General features: G+C 41.1%; 1 protein-coding gene across 1 annotated transcript in view; it reads right to left on the minus strand.

The window, feature by feature from the left end:
* Positions 1 to 19,372, minus strand: part of ROS1 (ROS proto-oncogene 1, receptor tyrosine kinase) — a 102,438-nt gene that overhangs the window by 20,175 nt on the left and 62,891 nt on the right. The window contains exons 32-40 of the mRNA XM_081829369.1: positions 18,900 to 19,068; positions 18,095 to 18,212; positions 14,479 to 14,669; positions 13,284 to 13,367; positions 10,073 to 10,208; positions 8,418 to 8,580; positions 6,769 to 6,833; positions 5,679 to 5,808; positions 5,170 to 5,270 (exon numbers count right to left, since the gene is read on the minus strand). Of these exons, the coding sequence (XP_081685495.1) occupies positions 5,170 to 5,270; positions 5,679 to 5,808; positions 6,769 to 6,833; positions 8,418 to 8,580; positions 10,073 to 10,208; positions 13,284 to 13,367; positions 14,479 to 14,669; positions 18,095 to 18,212; positions 18,900 to 19,068 (1,157 nt within the window). The remainder of the gene's footprint in view (positions 1 to 5,169; positions 5,271 to 5,678; positions 5,809 to 6,768; positions 6,834 to 8,417; positions 8,581 to 10,072; positions 10,209 to 13,283; positions 13,368 to 14,478; positions 14,670 to 18,094; positions 18,213 to 18,899; positions 19,069 to 19,372) is intronic.

Raw genomic sequence — 19,372 nt, forward strand, 5'->3', positions numbered from 1 at the left:
TCCTTATGTTCCACAAATAAGTGAAACCATATGATAATTGACTTTCTCTGCTTGACTTATTTCACTTAGCATAATCTCCTCCAGTCCCATCCATGTTGATGTAAAAGTTGGGTATTCATCTTTTCTGATGGCTGAGTAATATTCCATTGTATATATGGACCACATCTTTATCCATTCATCTGTTGAAGGGCATCTCGGCTCTTTCCACAGTTTGGCTATTGCGGACATTGCTGCTATGAACAATGGGGTGCATATGGCCCTTCTTTTCACTACATCTGTGTCTTTGGGGTAAATACCCAGTAGTACTAAGCACCTTTCTCATATGTCAAATGCGAATGACAGTACTAGCCATATAGGATCTGAGATAAGATACGGAATCAGGCTGATATATAACAGATACTTAATAAATAGTAGCTGCTGTCATAAGATGTAATAATGATAATTTAATCAGTACTAGCTAGTTTAATTATTGGCCCAATGTCACACTGCAATGTCAGTCATGACAATGGGCTTGTTCCTCAGATGAGCCCCCACATAAATTGTTAGCAGCACCCTATTTCAAGGTCACAGATGACTCCTCTCCTCCTTGAGAGCCAGCTTGCACATTTAGTTGATACCAGCTGCAGTGATTTCTACATAAAAAAAAGCCAGTGGAAGATTTTATTGGTACCATATGGAAAAAATTCAAAGTTCCTTCCCTGAGGTCACATTCATATATTGTCTTTCCTTGACATTTCCCTGCAATTACCCTCGTTGAGGCCATTATCCTCCCTATCTGACACATCCCAAACTTGTCTCCAGCCTCTGGTGCTTTAACGAGCCTGCTTCGTTGTGACCCACTGCGTGTGGAGTCTATTATAGATTCCTACGCACAGACTCCATGGTGGCCTCAGGCTGCTCTTTACCTCCACTGAGGTCCCCTAGCGTTTCCTCTCCCAATCTATTCTTCAGCCACACTGGGCCACCTGCAGTTTTTATACCTGCTCTGCCTTTCTCAACCGCTCCTCTTTACTTCTGCTACCAGTCTGGAATGCCCTTCTTATTCTTGATTTCCATCCACATCCTTCACCAAGCATCTCAAATGATTCCCAACCTTGAAACCTCTCAATTTCTCATAGATGAGTGCTCTTAAGTGCTGCTCCCCCAGCTTCCCCAACAAGCTCATGTCTTGTCCCCAGACTGGGAAGATTCTCCATGTTCTCAGACTCAACATTGCCATGGTCCCGCTCTACCACACCTCGGTCCGATAGCGAGGCTTGATCTTACCCCCAAGAATCAATCCTCCAACAACACTGTTCAGATCCAGCAGACACCAGACACTGGTCTCTTGGCCTGTGTCTGAGTCCCTGCTGGGTCTCCAGACTGGTTCCTCGGTTCCTCTGTGAGTGGAACCCTGCTCTGCTTTTGGCAAAGCCCACTCTACCGAAGATGCTCCTCACTTAGAACCTTGCTTCTGAACTATAGCCTGGTGGCTAGCATCATGTTCCCCGTGGACAGATTTTAATGCTGCCTGTCTGTGTATGTCTCTAACTATCCCTTGCTCCTGACAGCCCCTGTGACAACCTGTTAGGATACCTCATCACCCCATGTTGGGGCTCCTTGACTCCAGATGCTCCTGCCCTGGGCTGCCCCCAGACCTCCACCTGGGTCTGCTCCTGGTGATAGCTTTTCAAGACTCATGTGGGAAGGTGTTGTTTCAGAGGCTGTTCTATCCCCTACTTTAGTTGTGTCTCAAATGGAAGACCTCTTCCGTGAAGCCTTACCGGTTCTCCCGAGTTGGAAATCATCTCTTCCTCTGAGCGTCCACAATATAGTCTCTACTGCACTCTGATAGGCCCTCCCACTTTCTATCTTAAGTAAGTTATTTTTTTTTTAAAGATTTTATTTATTTATTTGAGAGACAGAATGAGATAGAGAGAGAGAGCATGAGAGGGGGGAGGGTCAGGAGGAGAAGCAGACTCTCCGCTGAGCAGGGAACCCGATGTGGGACTCGATCCCGGGACTCCAGGATCATGACCTGAGCCGAAGGCAGTCGCTCAACCAACTGAGCCACCCAGGTGCCCTTAAGTAAGTTATTTATATGTGACTTACCTCCCTACCGTGTGGCAAAGTCCTTGAAAGCAAGAACCACATCCTTCACTACTGTATAATAAACATGCAGCAAAAAACTGATGAATTGATTGTATCTGGCTATCTATTTATACTATTTTGATAGGTTGGTTTTTGGTTTTGTTTTTTACTTTCTTCCGTCTTAATAGAATCTTAGGATATTAGAGCTAAAAAAAAAAAAAGAGCCTGAGAACATTTTCAATTCAATATCCCATTTTACAGATGCAGAAACTAAGGTCCTGAGAATGAAAGACTGGACTAAGGTGTATGCGCTAGATGCAGTCAATCCTGATGTATTCAACCCAGCACTGCAGTCTTGGAGCTGGGATAGAGAGAAGGACGCTATGGCTGTTCTGGAATGTTGCCTCTGAGCACTCCCTGTGGAGATTAGGCTGGCTCCAAATGAACTTGGCGTGATGGGGACTTAGAGCCTGTGGCGCTCTGGTACTCAGCACCTAACAGCATCTTGCCCACTGGTTGGAGTGAGGGCAGTGAGGCACGGAAGCTGTCCTGCTCAGGAAAGGCAGCGGAAGAACCCTCGAGAACCAATCAGTGTAACCATCAGGATCCTGACTAAATAGGAATAAATTGGAAAGAGCTGGCCCATATTTTCATTTCATCCCCTCTTCTCTACCCCAAAACAAACAAAACACAACCTACAGATAAACACAGGTTGTTAAAGATGGGGGACTGAATGTGTGCATTTTTAGTCCCACTCTCTCCCCAAACCTTACTAAGATGACAGTATAAGGGAAATGTTTATAATCTCACGAGGACAAATACATCAGGAAAATAAATTTAGTGCATGAAACATTTTGGGGTAGCGAAGTGGATGGAGGGGTGGTCCTTCAGCAGAGCCGAGAGACAGTTTGGCTGCCTGCAAGGGGAAAGACAAGAATCAGACTGTGTTTCACTAGAAAACCCCCTACAGGCATCTCTGAATGTAGGGGTGAGGGGCAAGCCTGGAAGCAAGAGGAATGTTTGGAAGTTTATTTTAGGAGCTAACTAGATCCCAGGTCCTCCCACCACAACAGGAGGCTTTCCACTGCAGAACACACACACACACACACACACACACACGGAACCAGAACAACTCCAAGTTCAAAGATACCAGTCACACTCGGACACTGTGCTGATAATGGAGAGGAAAATTAAATGAGAGCCCCTATACTCAGCCTTCGGACCTCCAACCCCCTCCTCTCTCACCTCCCTGAACTGAGGCTTAGGCACTAATAGCCTAGGCAGGACCCATAAAGATTCCTCTCTGGGGAAAGTGGGGTGTGCCAGCGAAGACACCCAGATACTGTCATTAGAAGATTAGGGGACCCCTCAGTGAAAAAGCAGGGTCCACAGGACAACCAAAAGGAAGCTGCCATAGACACACAGGTTCCAGTCAGCTTCTTAGGCCTCCCTGTTAAATAGGAAGATCAACCACAAATCACCAAACATTTGAGAAAAGCTTCTCACATCACAAACAGATCCCAGAACAAAGAGGATAAAGGAAATCAGGACAATGCAGGAAGCAAATTAATACTTTAAAAAACTATAATTAGTGTCCTAGGAAAGATTAGATAAGTTTCTGCCCATATGAAAAAAAATATATATTATTTCAAGAAGCGATCGAAATATAAGAACGAGTCTGTGGAAAATTAAAATTTTAAGTTCTATTTTAAAAGTAACAGGAATCTACCACAATTGAGAGCACAAATACAGAGTTGGAAAACAGGAGAAAACGGCTAATAGAACAAAAGGATAAAACAAAGCGGTCCATTATCCAGCTAATAGAGTTTCGAGAACAAGGAAATAGAGGAGACAAAGAATTTTATTTATTAGTAAAAATAATATAAAAAAATCCCAGAACTAAAGGGGTGATTTTCAAGGCTGAGTGTCCAGATTGGTAAAAAAGTACCACAGATAAGAAGTTCCTAAAATTTTCCAGAGAGGAGGGGCAAAAAGCAGGTCACTGATCCTAAGTCCAGGAATCAGAATGGCCTGAGACTTCTTAAAGGCAACTGTACAAACTAGAAAACAAAGGCAAAGGGGTTTTCAGCCTAGAATCCAGCCAACTTATTCATCAAGTGTGAGGGAAGAAAAAAGGGCAGTTTCTCAAAAAGAGGGGAGAAAAGGAGACTTTTGCCTCACATGCATGCTTTCTCTCTTCTACAACAGAACAAAAAAGTCATAGAACAGAGGAAACTAAGGTCCAGCAAGAAAATTTGCAGGGTAAATGTGAAGGTAACTCCAAGGAGGACAGCTCTGCCGAGAGCCCAGAGGACAAGCGCCCACACTGGCTCCAGGAGGAGAGCGTCCAAGAAAAAAACCTGTTACGTGTTAGATCAGCTGATCTATTTAACCCCAGTGATAGAAGCGCCACGATTCTGTCAAAGGGTTGAGATATATAAAAAATGAAGCAAATGGGGAAAATAAAAGAGGTGTTTATTATTCTCACTCAAGGGGAAAAAAAACCATAATCACAGCATTTGAGTAACTCAGCTGCGAGTAGTAGTCATAGTAATGTAAATCTGCACTATTGATTTATCTGAAAATTGTGATAACTGTCAGAGGATGTGGGAACAAATTTTTCAATGTGTAGAGCTGGTGGGGTTTGGGCTGGTACTGAGTCAGTCTAAGAGAGTTAAATCCTCACCTCTCCCAGTAGGGAGTCAGGAGATTTCCCCCAAGATTGAAAAAAATCAATGCGCAGCAGTATACAGAGTGTGTAGAAACATGGCGGTAAATACCAGAAGAAACGTGTAGACGCCTGGCATGTGGGGATGAGACTGTCTTTCACTATAAACCTTGTTCTGTATCTCAGTGTTTTAGCCATAGAATGTGCCCTTTGATAGAAATAAAAACCAATTTTTTTAAATCTTTAAATGTTAGTGTCTTGTTTGTCTTGTGTGTTTCTCGTCTGATACAGAAGGTAGTTTCCCACAGGTGCGGTCACAGCTGGCCCTGATCCCACAGGCTTTGCAGGTGAGCACTGAGGACAGAAGACAAGGGAAGACAAGATGGAGTCCTACATCCTGTAGGCAGAACTGCAGAGCCGGCTGGACTTGTTAGTGTGGTCGTAGAAGAGAAAGCAAGGAACTGGATGGATGGCTTGGAGGACGAGGTATGAAATCAAGATTTCTGTTCTGGCCAACACAAGTTCGAGATGCCTATGAAAATCCAAACAGATATGCCGACTGGGTAGGGACATAGAGTAGTCAATAAAGACATGAGGGCTTGCAAGGGACAATTTGGGACAGACAGGCATACAGATTAAGTACAGAGAAAGATGTGCCTTTCCAACGCCACACCATCTCTGTTCTCCAGAAAAAATGATTTGGGGAGTGAGGTACCTATTTTCCCATTAAATATGAAAAACAGCCTCAAATATCCAGAAAATGCCAGAAGTTAGCCCAGGATTCTAATTGTCCTAATCCAACTAAAGGAAATACAAGAATTCTTTCCACAGAAGTCTTCTGAGGTTTGACCCAACTGCAGTCTACCGAATTTAAAGAAACTTAGTGGGAAGTTATAGGGCATTTGCATTACAAAACCAATACGGGGACCCCATTTCCTACCTTTGTCATCCGGGCTTTACGCAAATAGGTAAGAAGGTCTCCTCCTTCCATCAGTTCCAGGATAATGTATTGGGGTTCGTTCAGCAGACAAACTCCAAGCTGCTTCAGAATGTTGGGATGGTTAAACTTGCTACAAGGTGGAAAGAGACAGGCAGGATGACACGAGAGCAACAGGCGCCCTGGCTGAGGGCCTTCGGGAAATAGAGCAATTCTTTATCTCCGGTTTCCTTCAAAACTCCTGTTTGCGGTGGGCGGGGTGGGGGGGGTTGTTTTTCTCTAATAAATGCAAGTCTCCTTTTCCAAGTACCAGTCCCTGTGCTTGCCTTAGAGAGATGATATGGCAACCCCTAGTGGCCAGTGCATATGGCTGTAATAGGTGATCTTCAGAAGAAACGTTCACAGGAAGGATTTTATGTTTTGGTAAAGAAAGTAATCTTAACCACTATCCTTCAAAAGATATTTGAAGGCGTTACACTTTCAGTCATCACAAGTATGTAATATTATTCTCTTCCTTTTGGAGAAACAATTCAGACACGCAGGTTTGGCTTCCACCATTTTCTCAAGACATCAAACCAAGGAAACCCCGATCAAATGATTAGAATCCTCAGCTGGGACCGCACCCCCCCTCGGGACCACCGTCTCAGGCCCTCCCTTTAAGATGCCTCTGAGCAGTTTTCTTGACCAGCAACTGACTCTAACCTTGAAGATAAGTTTACTAAGACAGAGGATATTTTCATTGACATCCCTGTACTTAGATCTCTTCCCTTAATCCAGATATTCGAGCCACGATCACACATTTAGAAGAACATACGCATGTTTAAAGCTGAACAGCCTCAGATGTCACTTGCGAAACACGCTCCTTATTGAAGGTCAAAAAAATGAAGAACTTTTGCCTGAGGACTGCCTGTTGGGAGACTGGTTTCTATAGAACACTTGTTACCACAGACATATTTATGTCTAAACTTCAGCCATGTTTGTTTGGGGCATGACCTGTGATGTCAGGTCATTTTGAATGTTAACAATTTACCAATCAGATATAAAAGCTTTCTACTCCTATCAAGGGAAAATGAAGCCAGAGCTGCCCCAATACCTCATCAGATGTGCCTCTTTCAGGAACTCAATCTTCTCCTGGTCTGTGGAGCCCTTCTTCAAAGTCTAGACAATACAAAATAAGCCAGCAATCAGTATAGCAGACATTCTGTGAGCTCAGTGGGTTAATGGAGACAATCTTTAATTTGTTTTGTAATATTCACTCTGAAAGCTGGAAATAGATCATGGCTAATACACGTGCATGTGCTCTGTAAACTCATTCAAAACTTAGCCTGTATTAGAACTAGTGTCCAAGTGGGAAAGCCTGAAAGACAAAAGACCTAGTAACATCTACACAAATTCCCTCCAAAAATGTAGACATTTTAAAAAGAACAAATTTGGTGTGTAGGCCAGTTTCTTAATTTTCAAAGTTTTCTACCCAATATCTGTTTCCCCCGGCTTCCCTGCTAATGATCCCCTAATTTGTCTCTTAGAGGCAAGATGCCCAGTCCCAGACAATTGGTCATAATGAATCAGGAAAATTGTGTTTTGTAATTCTCCAGCCTCCCTTGCAAATAGGGGTGGTCATCTGTGTCAATTCTGGTCAATGCGGTGTAAGGGGAAAACTGCTGAAGGGAAGAGAAGCTTGTGGAAAACTTTCACTTTTTTGAACATATACACCTAACATCATTCCTTCCCCCTTGCCCTGACCTGAATGAAGATGTAACGCCTGAGCTTTGGCAACCATCTTGGGATCATGAGGCAACACACATGTACAAAGTCAAGAGAGTTTCAGATATACTGGCTCTGACCTAACACAGTACTGCACCAAAAACCCGCAGTCCTCTCGTTATGTGAGAAAAATAAACACTTGTTTACACCAGGTGAGGCTAGAGTAGTTTAAAGCACTTTTAGATTGCATCATTTGGCAGCGGAGAGGATTTTGCCAACCTTTCTGGTTGTATAGCCCTCTCTCAAAGCAACAAATTCCTAACAAGCAGTGGTCAGGATGTTGCCCAGTTACATAAAAGATTCATCATCCCTCGATGAAAAGGTTTTAGACAAATATGAAAGTCTACCCAGCACTTCCTTAAAACTACATTCAATATACCATGTGAATAACTGTGTCCTACCGGGGGTCAGCAAACTCTAGCTTGTAGACCAGCCTGCAACTTTTTTTGTCCAGCTTGAGCTCTGAAAATAGTTGTTCAGCTTTAACTTTGTGTTTTTCCAGCTTTCCTGAGGTATAAGTGACACGTTACATTTTCAAACGGCTGGACAAAAGTCGAAAAGAGGGTATTTCTTAACACGTGAAAATGATATGAAATTCACATTTCAATTTTCATAAATAGAGTTCACATATGGACTAGGGCTGTTTCACACTGCGAAGGCTGAGTTGCATCAGCGGCAACTGCCCTCATACCTGAGACATGGAGAACGTGCTTTCCACCCCGGGTCCTCTTATAGTATATTCAAAGGGAAAAACCACCTGCCGAGTCTTAGCTAATCAGTTACCTTAGTGGTAACTATGAATTACAGAGCTTACGGAAGAAATGGAAGAAACATTGTCATTTCTGTTGTCATGCATGGACTCCCACTTTCAGCTGTCTTTTCAATTAAAATCACTCATATGTTACTACAGTTTTATCCATGTAAATTCATGTAAATGTGCTGACCCGACATGTCAAGGAATTAAAAGATCTGCATTACCTTCACTGCTACTTTGGTTTCTCCGCTTCCAGCTCCTAAGATGTCCACTGCTGCCCCTTCATACACTTCTCCAAAGGCCCCACTTCCCAACAAGAGGCGCAGAGTCAGTTTTTCCCGAGGGAAGGCAGGAAGACATTCAATCTCCTCTTGGGTTGGAAGAGTACTGGAAAATAGTATTTTTGGTGTCCCAAAATACATTGGTTTACAAGTTGGTGTCGGGAGTTAGTGTTTGAGAAAGAGTATGAGAAAGAGAAATCTCATGATTTTGCAACACTGTTCTATGTAATATAGTGGCAGGGAATCTTGTGTTTCTATTCCTTCCCTATTCCACCTTCCAAATATTCCTTCCCTATTCCAAAACACAGAGAGCATATCACGTCACTTTTACCATAATCTTGATAGAAACATGCCTGTGTGTGCATTGACTCAGGAGTTTTTACTGTAGCTTGTTTTGTTAAAAAGTTGTGTTATTAATTTCTTCAGGTAATCAATTTATGTGAAAAGCTATTGCAAATTAGTAATAAATACATCTGGGTTTATAAGCCTAAAAACTTTCACTTTAACTATTTCACACACCTGATCCTTTGTGTAAAACAAAATTTAGTATGACTACAAAAATTAGCTCCTTCTCCATAACTTTTAGAAGCCAACTCTCACTTGGAATATTATGAGAGGGAAAAAATTGTCTAAATGCTTTGAGTTTTTAAAAGAGAATCTTGAATATCAAATGTGCTGAGTATTTTCTCAAGGAAAAGTCACCTCTGAATCACTAAATTAGATCACCCGTGTCTACTTCAAATCTGCCATTTCTATATCTCCGATTATAAATTTCAAGGCCTATGACTACATAATTTCTCTTAGCAAGAGGCCGTAATACAGTATCTTGCATAAACCGCAATATAGTGTCTTGCATAAAAAGACATTTAAATATTTTCTTTAATTATTTTGACTACATCGAAAACTCACAACATACTATATGTTGGCTAATTGAATTTTTTTTAAAAAATTATGATGACGGGCGCCTGGGTGGCTCAGTTGGTTAAGCGACTGCCTTCGGCTCAGGTCGTGATCCTGGAGTCCCGGGATCGAGTCCCGCATCGGGCTCCCTGCTCGGCAGGGAGTCTGCTTCTCCCTCTGACCCTCCTCCCTCTCATTCTCTCTCTCTCAAATAAATAAATAAAATCTTTAAAAAAAAAATTATGATGACAACATAAGTTCAAAACTCAACTATCCCAAAAAGCTTTTGTAGGCAATCACCATACAGCTTCTGAAAACAGACTCCGATGGACTTAACAGCCCAGGCAGGGGACCCTTGGAATTCCTCTCTTCTGGATGCTCCCAGTTGAACCAATCATGCTACCGTCTGTTCTTTTCCATTCAGGACTTACGTCCTTGTTTCGTTTACTTTATAACTATGCAATAAAACACTGGAACACAATGGAATTTTGCTTATTTTCCTTAGGATAGAATAACCACATAATTTGCCATCCATCTCAGGTCACATTTGAAAATGGAAGGGGATGATATTAATAATCATGCCAGAATAATGGGCATGGACCAAGACAATCGTGGGCAACACGGGACCCATGGGCACTCTCTTTATAGTTGCCCACTCTTCATCTAGGCGCCCTGTAGTGAGGGCCCAGGTTACATACTGTATGGCATAGCAGGCATTAGCCAGCCCTATTCCAGCTGCCAGACCGCGGAGCTCAGCCAACTCTTTGTCTTCGTTTATGAGACCCGTCAGCCCTTCCTTGGGAGTTTTTTGATTCCTTAATTTTCTGTGCCAGACTATAAAGAGAAAAGGACACAATTTACAAAACAAAACATTGCTTTCTTTTTTCATCAAGAAATGTTAACATTTTAAATATTTATATATAAGAACACCATGGGTAGAATAACAGAATTTGATTGAAAAATGTGTCCATAGTAGAAAAACTAATTAAATCTTGGTACAAAGACTTATAAAAACACATAACTTAGAACACATCACTTCTTATTTCATGTCTCAAACCAAAGCTTCATGCATTTCTTATTGCTGTTATAAACAAGTTGAAGTATCTTAAAAGCAGAACTTATTTCTCAAAATCGCCCTTAACCTAGAGGCAACAGAAACCAAAACAAATTTGCATTATAATTATTACATAATTATTTGCATTATAATTAAATTGCAAATTTATTTCTGAGTCCAGATACGTCCAGGTTATACTCCTATAGTAGATCTGAGGAATGCTTTCAATTATAATGGCACACTTCGTTTTTTAAAATGCAGAGTACAAGAGTTTATATACATACTCAAGCATACAGAAAAACTATTGGAATGAAACCCACCAAATGTTAGTAGTGGTCTTCTCAGTTGTGAAATCATGGATGATTTATATTGTCTTCTTCATACAATGAGCAAATACTATTTTCACCCTCATGAAAATAAGTGATTTTTGGAAATTAAAATACAATTATGTCATAAGATCAACCATCTATACTAGAACATTGGTTCAAAAGTTGAAAACACCAAGGGTGTTTTGTAAGATGATCATTAAAATTTGAATTCTATTCCATTGTATATTCTATATCCAACAGGTTAGCGTTTTATTCAAGTGAAATTCCATCTGAGGGACCACGCAGGGAAAGATCTTAAATACTTTTGCTAATGCAGTTTTTCAAACCTGAAAAGCTGTCCCTACCCTTCTTCATTTCTTTAAAGGCCCAGCTCCCAGTGATGCCTTCCGAGACCCTGACGCTCTGCTGATCTCTCGGTTTTCAATGTCTAAGACCAAGTGTAGCTCTCGGTCCGCATTTCTATCGCAGTGTCCAGCACATGTCAGGTCCTCTTGCCTTTTATTTCTCACGATTTATATTTTCACACAGGTATGTCTTACCTCCCTCATTAACTGGCAAGCTGCCAAGGCCAGCAATTGAATATTCTGGCTTCATATTTCCCTCTGCTCCCGGCACGAGGCTAACATTGCATGTTACATGCGACCACTCACCAAAGCCAAGGCTGCCGATGTTTATTTTTAAATCACTGCTTCAATCTTATATTTATAAGTAGGACTGCTGAGAGCCCCCAGCACAATACAAATATGTTTAAACAATTGCTACTTTTCCTTATTTTAATAAACTCAATCTTTTCTCATGCACTCACCCACTCCTCCTAGTAAAACCACATGCACTGCTACTAAAAGCAAAGAAGCAGATTAGCTTAGCTGCACTAAAAAATTCATAAGTTCCAAATAGGATAAAGACCTTTAAATCCCGAGAAAGTCAGATATCCATAGGCTGTCTTGAGAGCACAATAGGTTGTCTGAAATTACCTCATGCTCATCCACTAGAGTTATGGGTTTGAACAACGGTGATGTACACGTAGGCAAGCAAAGGTCAGATGAAAGATTCTTCGTGTAATACTCCTTCCCAGTAGGAAAGCAGACAAGCAGTCAAGCCTGTATGCCAACTGCCAAATATATTACAGTCATACGTGTAATTCTGGAGGGGCTGGCTTAGTGGCCCAAGCATCAGCTGTGCAACGCTTAGACTCCCTGGAACCACAGGTTGAGATCCTGGCAGGGTCAGCTGAAATTTTTAGCTGTCCAAGTTAGCTAAAGGAGTTCCGTATATCGTCTGGGTGGAATCTATGAAAAGAAACCTCAATTCAAGCTTCAGTGTGCTCTCTGATAGTTTACAACTCCAATCAGTTTGGGGAAAGAATAAAGATTTAGACCACTTAGTAAAATAGTGGCTTTCTTTACCCCGAGAGAGTTTAGCTTTATGTTTGTAACTTTTCCTTAAACTTTCCTTTCTATATGAAAAAAACAGGCTACAATTTCCTAAATATGTCCTTGAGTATTCTTTTCTGGCAAGTATCATGTCTTTCTTTCTTTCTTTCTTTCTTTCTTTCTTTCTTTCTTTCTTTTTTAAGATTTTATTTATTTGAGAGAGAGAAAACACGAGAGAGGGGAGGGTCAGAGGGAGAAGCAGACTCCCTGCTGAGCGGGGAGCCCGATGCAGGACTCGATCCTGGGACTCCGGGATCATGACCTGAGCCGAAGGCAGACACTTAAATGAGTGAACCACCCAGGCGCCCTATCATATCTTTCTTATAATGCTTTCTTATTATGTCAGGGACTCATAATATCAGTAAGTGATAGGATGACCAAATACCTTATAATCCAAACCAGGACATTTTGGGCACTGAAAGGCCTATTAGTGTTTATGCTGAAACAACAGGAATGAACCAGGATGTATGATTACCAAAATAACCCTATAGGCCCAATATTTGGCCCCAATATTTCTGGGGTTGTCACAGTATTATCTCATCATTAAAATAAATCTTTTTAAAAAAAAGACCCTTGCTATCTACCTTTCAGACATCTGAACGTGAGAGTAGACCCCATAAGCCAGAGATGGGTCATCTGCAAAAGAGGAGCCGCTCCTTCCAAACCAGTCTGTCTGCCTGCCTAGAGATCCAAACTCTCCCAACCGAGGACTATCACTGTTTTCCTATTAATCCTACATTTTTTTTACATCCAGAGTTATTTTTCTTTTATTTACTTAAAACTCTAAGCCACAAAGCACTTGTTATGTAGCCAATTTGAAACAAATATTGGTTTACAGAAAGCCAAAAGTTGGTGCCTTTGTAATTAGTTTTATCTAAAGTACACCATGAAGTGTAAATACAGATATATTTTTCATAAAATAGTTACTCCAAGATCAAAAACAACTCACAGAGGTTAGTACTTACGAGAGTATAGCCAAAGGTAACTGTGAAATTTATGAATTTATTTTATGTGGGAGGTTGAATACACTAAGTGATAAATCAACTAATATGATCAAGGTTACTACCTGTATTTTTAAAGCTATTATACTTACCAAAGACCACTGGGATTGTAACAACCAGAAATATTCCAATTATAATAGTAAGTACAAAGCTCGTTTCTGGTATCCAAAAACCATCTAATAAAATAAATGAAAAAAAAAGTTAATTTGCAGAATACAGCTAGGTAGTTTCAGGGGTATCCCAGATATGTCTGAACTAGCTCCTACTAGATTTTCACAAGCCAGTTGTTAAACCACTGGTAGTTTGAAATCACCCATAGCAAGAGCGTTTAACACCACAGGACATCAAAGTCAAGGTTTGGTTTGGTTTGGTTTAGTTTTCCAAAGATCTGGTTTACCAATGCACCATTATGATATACCCACCCAGGCTTCTACTTCATAATAGCTGAGGAAACATGTATAATCTTTTTTTTAAAGACTTTATTCATTTGAGAGAGAGAGAGAAACCAAAGCTAAAGGCCTCGTGTCATAAGAAGCTTTTACCAGTCTGATACGGTTATAGCATAGGAACGATGAACTATAATTGGAGGACAAATCATGGAAGGCCTTAAATGCCACACAGAAATTTGCACTTGATTCCAAAGGCAGTGAATGGAGAGTCATTTCGGGGATTTCAGAAGGGGGGTTAAGTAATCCAGCTTGTGCTTCAGCTAGATCAATTGTCAGCAGTGTGATTAAGCCAAGAGCACAGGCAAGAAATGATAAATTAGGAAAGCCAAAGTGAGAATAGGAAGATGAGCACTCAACAGACAGAATTCAAGATGGTAAGTGAACAAAACTTGGTGACTGAGTAGAGGGAAAAATTAAATATGGTATTGAGATTTCTAGCCTATGTGATTAGACAGATGATATATCATAACCTAAAATGGGATACACAGTGAAAGATGTAGAAAGCATCGTTTTAGGACAGTTGAGTAGAAGGTGAGAGTATGGGGAGCAGGAACATAAGGCTGGATCCAGACCAGACTGTGGACAGCCTGGGAAGCCTATCCAGGAGCACTGACTTGATGTGTTAGGCATGAAAGAGTAGCTGATCATTGCTGAGGAGAAAAATGACATGAGGATTCTGATGTTTTAGGAAGGTCACATCAGATAAAATGAATAGTTCCATAGTCTGGATGATAAATTACACAGTCATTCAATTTATTTCTAATGTTAAGAATTCACTTATCTTTATCTCCAAACCTTTGTGTAGTCAATTAGCATATAGACAGACATGGTAACATACCTCCAACTAACAGAATATCCTCACTGATTCCACTATAGTCACCAAATCCCAGATTATTTGCGGCTACTACTCTGAACTGAAATCTTCCTCTCAGGTTTTTGGACTTCCATGTACAAATACTACTGCAGGATCCATTAAATGCCATCTTCCACATTAAATTCTGGTTCTGTGAATCATTTGAAATGCCCTTTCTACCAAAAAAAAAAAAAAGAGCAAAATGGTAAATATAGAAAATATGAGACAATATATGTATTATTTCTGGACACTCCTGTATCATTTTAATGACAGAACTCCAGAGCATCTCCTAGTACACACTTTACCCTTGATCTCATTCCTCTCACATGGTTTGGCTACAGAACACTTAACTGGCTATAGACGGCACTTAACTGACTGAGCCACCCAGGCAGACACCTAACTGAGCATAATCTCATAAAGTCATCCTGGCAATGCATAGGAGCCCACCAATTCAGCCCATTGGGAAAATAACAAATAATCAATGGCCAAGAGAAAGCGAAAGAGGTTTTTCCTGCTATTAGAATGTGTAAACTTTCTTCAGAATTTCAAACACATAAGACAATTAGCCCATAGTTTCTAACCTGGAGTTTTTTATTCTTTTTTTTTTTTTTTAAGATTTTATTTATTTATTTGACAGAGAGAGACACAGCAAGAGAGGGAACACAAGCAAGGGGGAGTGGGAGAGGGAGAAGCAGGCCTCCCGCGGAGCAGGGAGCCCGATGCGGGGCTCGATCCCAGGACCCTGGGACCATGACCTGAGCCGAAGGCAGATGCTTAACGACTGAGGCACCCAGGCGCCCCTTTTATTCTTTCTTAATTCTCAGTCTCTTATGCCATCTGTAGTTTATGTATACCACAGCTGGATAAAATAAAATACAGGACATAAAACTGATAAAGAAAGTATAATAGTTCGACTACCAAAATTATCATTATACCTGAGATTCCGAGGTGTATTCCTTCCATTTGTATTGGCCTACACGCCACCTCAAGTCAACCCACATCATTCTTTATATGAAACATGGAAAGAATACAAGAGTGAGGCTCAAAAGTTGTAAATGGAATGTCTTTTTTTTTTTTCTTTAAGATTTTACTTATTTATTTGACAGAGAGAGAGACAGCGAGACCAAGAACACAGCAGGGGGAGTGGGAGAGGGAGAAGCAGGCCTCCCGCAGAGCAGGGAGCCCGATGCGGGGCTCGATCCCAGGATCCCAGGATCCCAGGATCCCGGGATCACGACCTGAGCCGAAGGCAGACGCTTAACAACTGAGCCACCCAGGCGCCCCTGGAATGTCTTTTAATAGAATCATTAACTGAAGGCAAGCTCAAGGCCTTCTAATTACCTCCTTTGTGATGGGGAAGAACTTTTCAAAGTCTGGGACTTCTCAGACAACAACAGTTTTAGGACCAACCCACAGTAGGCTTAGGGATAGCTAGTTCTGCTCCTATAAACTGAGTGGTCATCCTGAAAGGGATGGGAAGGCTAAGACTTTGAGGGACAGGGAATGGGCAAGAACATCCGGAGGATCAGGGCAGCAGAGTTGCTCACAACTGTTACCAAGAGCTAAGTGTCCTAGGGACCATTCTGCTCCTAAGACTCTTTATACAATGTTTTTGTACATTTTGTTAAGTCTTGTGCTAGGCATTGGCATTTTCATTGTTCAGTCCAAACAACACTGATCCAAAAGAAAGAGACCCTTAAAAATTTATAAAATGTCTCTTCACAGTTACTGACCACCGAGGAAGACAAGAATTCTGACACTGGTTGAGCATCTTCTATTTATAACCCACCATACTGGTGCTTTTCATTTTGTTTCATTTCATTGAGTTTTCACAACAACCTAAGGAGGTAAATGTCATCGTCCCATTTTACAGATGGGAAAACTTAAATTCAAAAAAGGAATAAAGCAAGTGTTTAAACATGGCCCTGGGTTGAAGAACTCAACCAAACTCAAAACTCATGCCTACTCAGATGTGACCTTGCTTGGAAATAAGGTCTTCTTAGATGTAATCAAGTTAGGATGAGGTCATACTGGATTAGGGTAGGCTTAAATCCAAGACCAGTGCCTTCTTGAGGAGAAAGAAATTTAGGCACAGATAAACACAGAGAGCACCGGGTGATGACAGAGCCAGGGACTGACATGATGCATCTACAAGAAATACCGAGGATTGCTGGAAAGTCTGGATCCCCAGAGGCTAAGAAGAGGCAAGGAAGGATTCTTCCCTAGGACCTTCAGAAGGAGCATGGTCCGACTAATACCTTGATTTCAGACTTATAGTCTCCAGAACTGTGAGAGAATAAATTCTTGTTGTTTCAAGCCACCCAGTTGGTGGTACTTTCTCGTGGCAGTCTTTGGACACTAATACAGTCTGCTCAGCTCCCAAGTTCACACACTTTGCACTACCATTACCCCGCACCATCAGTAAGAACCTGGGTATGCCAGTGTCCTGACTGAAGACGCGACTTTGAGATACCGAAGGTACAGCAATTCATTCCATTATCCCATCACCCCTGTCCTGACAGTAGAGGCTTGGGGCAAGAAAATGCAAAGAATTTATGGAGCTATGGGCTTAAGGCATCACTGAAGGAAACTTGCTAAAGGGGTCCTAGCAAGATGGTGCTGTGGGCGGGCTGGTGAGTATAATTACAGTCACAGACCACCAAGACGGCTCAGCAGATTAGAATGTATTTGACTCTGCATGAAAACCAGTAATAGGAATTTCAAGGAGGTTTCTGTTAGCAGTGTGGCAAACGTAATTCTCTACCATGCACGGGAAAATTTTTTAAGGTTATGGGAGTACCAGAGCAAAATGAAGCAAAAATAGATCTAAAGCTCAAGTTGCCAGGACTATAATTATGGAAGTGACTTTTGTCCTTGGAGCTTCTTAAAAGATAGCTTCATGGACCTGTGAGGGGAGTGTCTGTGGAATTTGGAATTCTCCCCTCAAGTTGGCATGAAATCAGTCCATCTGAGCCAGTTACCATTTACAGAGCTCCCCATACTGGCCGGCTCTGAGGTTGCTTATGTTCATCAGCAGCATGGTTTTCATTGAAGGCACATTTTCAGACTCTTGGGAGCACACTGCAAACTGCAATCTTCACAATGGATAAAGAATCCTGTGTGACCTATACAGGTCAGATCATTTTGGACCTTGACCTACTTTTACATTCTGAAAAATACCTAGTTCACTGCCGGTTCTCACTAGGCATTATTCATCTTGCTAAAACAAATCATCATCAGAAATTTACATGCATACCATCATCTAACAGCAAACATCAGCTCAGCTTCTTGAACGAAATAGATATTAAATAAATATTAGTTGCATGTGTCAATGATTGGATTATTTCCATAAAGTTCGGACAAGTAGTTGCAGATTTCCCAGAACAATGATGTGATCTGCCTTATAATTGGAGTGCTGAGGCTGACTGCTAGGAATTGAGCAGAGAACATAATGGTGCACTCAAGGTCCTTCAACTAAAGATCCTTCATATTTATTTATAAATACACATTCATAAATATTGTTAATTTCGATCTAATAATACCTTACAATTAACCGCTTAGCTCTTTGTAGTTTACAAAGCACTTCTGCAAACAGACGTACCTGATCTCAAGGATATAGTACATAAGCCGGCTTCCATTATCTTCGGCTTTTTCCCACTGTATTGAATCTTTGCTCCCTTCTAATACTTTTGGAATGCCTGGTTTACTTGGTACTCCAGCTTTGGAAACATAAGAAAATGCTGACTGATACAACAGAAATATAAAATATTCTGCATACCATCTTTCTATAGGATACATTTCCAAAAAGAAAAGCCAAATACATTAAAGAAATATTCAGAAATACTCTGATATGAGTGTATATTTTTAAATGAGTATCCGAAGTTTTTACTAATGATGGATTAGATGGATTAGTGATAGGAATAATAATATATCTTAGCTCACTACAAAATAAGTGATGCAAAGGAAACTATGTAAATTTTGGAGCATTTTTCCCTTGATTCTTACAGGGATCAACTTATAGGGATCACTAATTAACATTCCTTTTGGATTTTTTTTATTTTTAGCATCTGGAATATAGTAGTCAGTGAGTAAATATGTGTTGAACACTCAGTAACACTGTTTTCATTTAGTTCTCACTGCAAAATGTCAGCCAGACAAGAGAGCAGAGGATACTGAAAGGCAAAATAATCTTGCCCAGTTCAGGATTCTGCAAGACCAGGCCGGTATTACCTCGTTAATGCTTGTAAGGACTCCTGGTTCTTTTCAGTTTCTTCACTCAAGCTCTAGAAATAGTAATTTACACCTTTTAAGAAAAGGTTAACCTCTAGAATTGGTGAAAAAAGTGATAAGAGAGGCACTGAGAAACTTATAGGAGTTTTTTGAGTACCGAGGATGTTAGTACTCACCTTTTGTCTTAAAGCTTTCTGGGAGTGAGGTGCTATTTTCTCCTGTCCTATAAACCACCACTACGCGGACAGTATAGGACGTGTAAGGCTGTAGATCTCTGATGTTACACACATAAGCCAGGCCTTGGATGCATGAAGTGTTAACACGGGAAAACTCATTGTCTTTCCACTGGAAAAAGAAGTCTCAAGTAACACTTTGTTTTGTTTCTTTAAGAAAATCCTCTTAAACATAGAAATTCACAAGTCTATGGCAAGCAATTAAAAACTTATTCAAGGGCGCCTGGGTGGCTCAGTTGGTTGAGCGACTGCCTTCGGCTCAGGTCATGATCCTGGAGTCCCTGGATCGAGTCCCGCATCGGGCTCCCTGCTCGGCGGGGAGCCTGCTTCTCCCTCTGACCCTCCCCCTCTCATGTGCTCTCTGTCTCTCTCATTCTCTCTGTCTCAAATAAATAAATAAAATCTTTAAAAAAAAA

The sequence above is a fragment of the Leptonychotes weddellii genome, chromosome 8, assembly GCF_054177405.1.
Source record: "Leptonychotes weddellii isolate Sample4059 chromosome 8, ASM5417740v2, whole genome shotgun sequence".
Taxonomy (NCBI): Eukaryota; Metazoa; Chordata; class Mammalia; order Carnivora; family Phocidae; genus Leptonychotes; species Leptonychotes weddellii.